This window comes from Durio zibethinus, chromosome 19 (genome assembly GCF_047325235.1).
Source record: "Durio zibethinus cultivar Kanyao isolate XHJ-2024 chromosome 19, ASM4732523v1, whole genome shotgun sequence".
Lineage (NCBI taxonomy): Eukaryota > Viridiplantae > Streptophyta > Magnoliopsida > Malvales > Malvaceae > Durio > Durio zibethinus.
The window spans coordinates 7,109,286-7,115,690 of NC_143180.1; the positions used below are offsets into that span (position 1 = coordinate 7,109,286).

General features: G+C 30.1%; 1 protein-coding gene across 1 annotated transcript; it reads left to right on the top strand.

The window, feature by feature from the left end:
* The first annotated feature begins 3,122 nt into the window (after positions 1–3,122).
* On the top strand, positions 3,123–5,248 carry LOC111309864 (protein NUCLEAR FUSION DEFECTIVE 4-like). Its single transcript, XM_022908861.2, has one exon. The coding sequence runs from the start codon at positions 3,238–3,240 to the stop codon at positions 5,107–5,109; it is 1,872 nt and encodes a 623-aa protein (XP_022764596.2). The 5' UTR covers positions 3,123–3,237; the 3' UTR covers positions 5,110–5,248.
* Positions 5,249–6,405: the final 1,157 nt, after the last annotated feature.

The window sequence follows — 6,405 nt, forward strand, 5'->3', positions numbered from 1 at the left end:
CATACGTACGTTAGCGTGTTATTATCAGTAGTTATTTGCACTATTCTGTCTTTAATTTTTATTTACTACTTGGTAATAAAATATTTTATAATAAAAAAGAAGAATACTTAAAAAAAATCTTTTTGTGATATTATAAAATAAAATAAAAATAACATTCCGAAAGAAATAATTCTTGGTACTTTGCTTAAATATTGGAAAGTCACTAACAATTATTTTTTACAAAGATTGTTATTTCATTTTAAAGATTATTGTGTTAAATCTTAAGCGAAAATAGTTATTTTAAATTCTACTTAGATGTTGAAGAATTTTAAGATAATTCTTTAACTTAAAGATTTTCTCAATATTTTTAAATAAAAATTTTTAGTAAAATTTTATTTTTTCAAATGAAGGGAATTAGTGTTAAATTTCAAATTAAAATTATTTTTATCCAACATCGAAAATAACGCGTAATTAAATGGTACCAATTTATGGGTGTTGTGGGGGTGTTAATCCTTCCACACACGTAACCGACTCTTGGACTCAACCTAATTTTTCGTAGACCGAAATTCATCTTTTTGATAAACTTTAAACCCGTTTTTATAGTTTTATTAAAAAGATAAACTTTTAGGTGGTTAATCACACTCTAACAAAGATTGATGACGACTCCATTTTATTGTTCTCGATTTTAAAATTTATTTTACGTCTGACGATCCCAAAATCGTTATGACAATATTCTAAAATCTTATTTGTATTTTTAAATTTCGAATCCATCCCAGAATTTCTTTTATTTCCAAAGGGTTGAAAATGCTGTTTTTTTCTTTTTTTTTTTAATTAATATTTGATGGATGCATAAGGTGTATTTAAAGCTTTCACAAGGTTCTGAAAACAACGTTGTCATTTTTTCATAGGCATTAACTATGAAGTTCGATGAATTCAGACAAAACATAAGTTAACTTTTTTAGCTGTAATGCAGGTTTTTTTTTTTTTTTTTTTTGAGATTTATTTGTAGGAGTCATTGTCTTCAGCTATTACACTGAATTTTCTCAAGGACCAACCTGTAATTAAAACTCTTTAGGTAATGAATTTCACAAAATTTCTCGTTAAAATTTAAAATAATTGAATAAAAACTTAAATTAAATATCAATATTGATGTACTTGGTAAACTATTTCGATAAATAGATCAAATTTTTAACACAAAATTTTTATTAAATAACCTATTTATGTAATGTATTTAACATGTGAAATTTATTTAAATTTTGTATTATTCTGTTCGGCAAGCTCTATCAATCAATCTAGTGGTTTGATTTTTTTAATTAAAATTTGATTAAATTAATTTTAATAAAAAATTTACTTTGCCAACATCACATAAGAAACTTCATTCAAATCTCATTTTTCAAGTTGTTTCTAGGATAAAACACACCATCTTCCGTACAAGTTTTTAATTTTTAAATTACAAATAAATTTTTGTTTTTTTATAGAAAGAAACATCCAAAATAGACTTAGAAAGAAATATATTTTAAAATAATTAATGAAATATTAATTTCTTAAAAGGTATAGTTGTTTGTAGAGGTGTTCATGGGTTGATTTGGCTGGCCTTTCAAAACCCTTATCCAAGGTTTGGTTCATGAACTTTTAAATATATTTTAAAATTAAATTAAAAATAATTTTATCAATTAAATAATAGTGAGAAAACTTTATCTAAGGTCCCCCAAACTGAGTTAGAGGAATATCCTAAGGTCTAATTTTTTGTTTCTTCTAAATATTTATCTAAAATCATATTTTAAAATAAACCAGCTGGGTGTTCATTCCAAAGAAGAATTACATTTGTTGTAATTTCTTCCAATTTTAAAGTATATTATGTACCCAAATATAAATAATAAATTTTTGGGCATAATTTTGCAAAAAAGAGGATTCAATCTCCACTCTTTTCATTGAAAATACATTCATTTTCCTTTTCAAACTTCAAAAAAATTCATGTTCAGATTTTTTTTTCTCTAAAACTTATAGTGAATTAAAAACAAAATGTACCCATTTTGTTAGGCCCGAAAAAAAAAAAAAAATATATATATATATATATATATAAGTAATTAAGGTGAAAATTACTGCTATACTATAATATAATATTGAAATTTTCATTGCACTTCACTTTTATGGAATTTTATCATTGAACTATAATTTCATTAATTTTTTAAGAAAAAAAATAACAAATTGGAAATATTTTATAATATTCTATTAATGTAATAAATGCCAATAAATTATCATTAATTCTATTATCTTTTAAAAAAATTAAAAAATATAAAAATATAACAATAAAATTCATGGAAATTAAATTCAATAACAAATAAGAATGTTAACTCATGATACAATGACATATTTGATTTAATCCTGAAATACAATTATAATGAAAAAAAAAAGTTTGTGTTAAGCCTAGGTGATTAAATGGGAGAAAAGAATGGTGGTGTTATTGCAGCAGCAAACGTCAAAGCCGGCAGGGACATTGATTCCTATGATATTTCCCTTCACAAATTCTACTCTACTCCTACTGCTCAACCCCCAAATGAAAAATGAACCAAAAAGGAAGGAAAGAAGAGGAAAGAAAAAGAAAAAAACAAATTAACAGCTTGTGTCGAAATTGGCGGCTTATAGATATTCCTCGAGTATGTAAAAAAAAAAAAAAAAGGCAAAAATTACTCCCAAATCCCAATCTTTACCATTATGATAAATAATATTTAATTTTGGATAATATTTCAAATAAAGAATATTTTTTGGGATTTACCCATAAATAAATTCCTCTTCCTTCCATTTATATTTAAGGATTTATAATTAATGTATTGAATGCTATAGTGAATTACATAATAATATTTTTGTGTATTTATTTTTTAATAATTTTTAGCATTAATTGTATTTATTTTTAAAAATTTTAAGCTTTTAAAATTATTTTTCTATGAAATATAATTCACTAACTGTTTATAACAAGTATATATTAATCGTGCGTCAAACATAAATTTTGTGTTTTAATCATTGTCTCGGATCACAAATTGTAATTAATAATTTATCCAAAGTTTCCTTGAGACTCTCCAAGTCAACTATTGAATCTCTCCAAAGACTGTTTTATACTCCAATTTCTCTCTTTGCTTGCATTTGCACTCACGGGCACTCTTTTTTCCTTGTCTATATATTAAGAAATAAGTTCACAACGAAACTCTAAATCATTAATCTTTTGTTGAGACACTCCAGCAAAAGAGAGTTTTTGCAAAAATGGTGGTTGCGGGGCCAGGTTTTGGTGGTGGTGGAATGCCAAACATGAGGAGCTTTGCTGTTCAGATCCTAACAGGACCATGGCTAATGGTTTTCGGATCATTGTTGATCATGTCTGCTGCTGGTGCAACCTACATGTTTGGCCTCTACTCCAATGAAATTAAAACATCGTTAGGATATGATCAAAGCACCCTCAATTTGCTCAGTTTCTTCAAGGATTTAGGCACCAATGTTGGAGTCCTTGCAGGCCTGATGGCAGAGGTCACACCCCCCTGGTTTGTGCTATCCGTTGGGGCAGTACTCAATTTTTTTGGGTACTTCATGATTTGGTTGGCCGTTACCAAAAGGATTCCTACACCTCAAGTTTGGCACATGTGTTTGTATATTTGTATCGGTGCCAATTCTCAAGCTTTCGCTAACACAGGATCTCTTGTCACCTGTGTCAAGAATTTCCCTGAAAGCCGGGGAGTTGTTCTGGGAATCCTGAAAGGTTATGTTGGCCTGAGTGGTGCAATCATAACTCAATTGTACCATGCTTTTTATGGTGATGATTCAAAGGCCTTGATTTTGCTTATTGGTTGGCTTCCTGCTGCTATCTCACTTTGTTTTGTCAGAACAATTCGGATCATGAAGGTGGCTCACCAGACTAACGAGGTCAAAGTTTTTTACAAATTTCTCTACATCTCTCTTGGCCTTGCTTCTTTCCTGATGATTATTATCATTATAGAGAAAAGATTCGTTTTCATACGGCCTGAATATGGTGGCAGTGCTGCCATGGTTGTTTTCTTGCTGTTTTTGCCACTTGGGGTTGTGATTATGGAAGAATACAAGCTTTGGGAGGCCAAGAATAGGGCCTTAAACGATCCTTCTCCATTGAAAATTGTCACTGAGAAGCCAAGTTCCGAGGTGTCCACGGAGAACACTGAGGTTCCCTCATCATCAAGCACAGCAAAGATTTTAGCCGATAACGAGTCAAGCAATGATCAAGCCAATGTTTCCTGCTGGAAAACAGCATTCAAGCCACCAAACAGAGGGGAAGACTACACAATTTTACAGGCACTTTTCAGCCTTGACATGTTCATTCTTTTCATAGCTACAATTTGTGGGATTGGGGGTACCTTAACAGCAGTTGACAATTTGGGACAGCTTGGAACCTCCTTGGGGTACCCTAATAGAAGCATAAGCACATTTGTATCCCTTGTGAGTATATGGAATTATCTTGGCAGAGTTACATCAGGTTTCGTATCAGAAATTTTCTTGGACAAGTACAAGTTTCCTAGACCTCTAATGCTCACCTTGATCATGCTTTTCTCATGCGTTGGTCACCTTTTGATAGCCTTCGGTGTCCCTTTTGGACTTTATATTGCATCAGTAATCATTGGGTTCTGTTTTGGGGCTCAATGGCCACTACTTTTTGCTATAATATCCGAAATATTTGGCCTCAAGTACTATTCTACATTGTACAATTTTGGGTCAGTTGCCAGCCCTATTGGGTCCTATATACTTAATGTAAGAGTGGCTGGAAATTTGTATGATAAAGAGGCTAGGAAGCAAATGGCAGCTCTGGGATTGGTAAGGAAGGCTGGCGAGGATCTGAATTGCAATGGGGTTCACTGCTTCAAATTGTCCTTCATTATAATTACAGCTGCCACATTGTTTGGAACTGTTGTCTCAATTTTTTTGGTACTTAGGACAAGAAAATTTTATAAGAGTGACATTTACAAAAAGTTCCGAGAGCAGGTGAAAGCTGCGGAGACGGAGATGGCGGCTAACGGAGAAGTAACTGGGTTGCCGAAGGTAAAGGCTTCCAGAAACGGCGTTGGACCGGAGGCTACCGTAGACGGTGTTGGACCGGAGGCTAAGGCAGGGTAGGGATATTTTACTATTGTGTAACTTCTAACAAGTGGGGTATAGATATAGCTAAAAAAACCTATGGGAGATAGTCTCATTGAATTTGGTATGGTGCTTGTGTTCAACCAAAGAAAAAGTAATCCTGGGTTTTTTTTTTTTTTTAAAATAAAATTTACGGGGTTTTAAATAAATCAAAGAAAGTCAGAAACTTGGCAACTGCCATCTTGACCATACAAGTTTCAATTTATTTTATGGTTCCCTACACGTACCTCCGTTAATAGTATGATTCAACGTGTTAAAAAATATTACCACTTGAATATTCCTAATTGACAGCAAAGATGAGTTCTTTGAAGCAAGAAATCCTCATTGGCCGATGATCAGCTGCCAGGTTTTAGATAATATTTTGTTATCCATGCATCACCTTAAAACTTCAATTATCTGAATTTTTTTTTTTTACAAAAAAGTCATTTGAATTTTGAAGATAGTTTAGAGTTTGCATATACTAAGATTTAATATTAAAAAAAATTATTTTTTAGAAATAATTATATAAATTAATTAAATTAATTTTCGATTTCAACCTTTTTTATTTTAATACGACATAATAATTAGTTTTTTGAGGACATGTTTCTTGTAAGAATGAAAAATTATATTATAATAATTTTTTCCTATACAATGGAATCCTATGACAACTTTCCAATGACTCCAAATCCGTAGATTTCCTCGTTGATGAATTGAACATTAACCTATCATTTTCTTAGGGGAAAAAAAAAAAAAAAGTAGTTCAAAAGAATAGAAAAAAACTTTGCAAGATTCCAAAATTTTTTCTTTCCTTTAACTTTCCACGCTCCTTCCCACAGTAACATCCATGAGAAAATAGATTAAATTTTGATCACAAAATTTAAAAGATTTTATTGATTTTGTCTCATAATTAACTGTTTTTCCTATAAAAATCTTCTACCCGTCATGCTACGTTGTCCACAATGGTATATCCTATGTATGCCAACTGCTTATACTTCTTGTTTTTAGAGCATTCTAAATTTGATATAATATTGCATATGCCGAATCAAGTTATGTTTAAGAATATCAATTTTACTCAAATTTAATAAAAAATTTATTTATTTTTTAATAAAAATGAGTATAAGTATGAAATTTTGGAATGAAAACGAAAATATGTATAATTTTAAAAATATTCATCCGATATAAAGATAAAAACAAATAATATTATATTCATTCCGTACCTATATCAAATATATTTATATATAATTCTATATATTTAAAAACTTAGCTTTTAATTTTTCTTTGCTTATTGCACTTTAA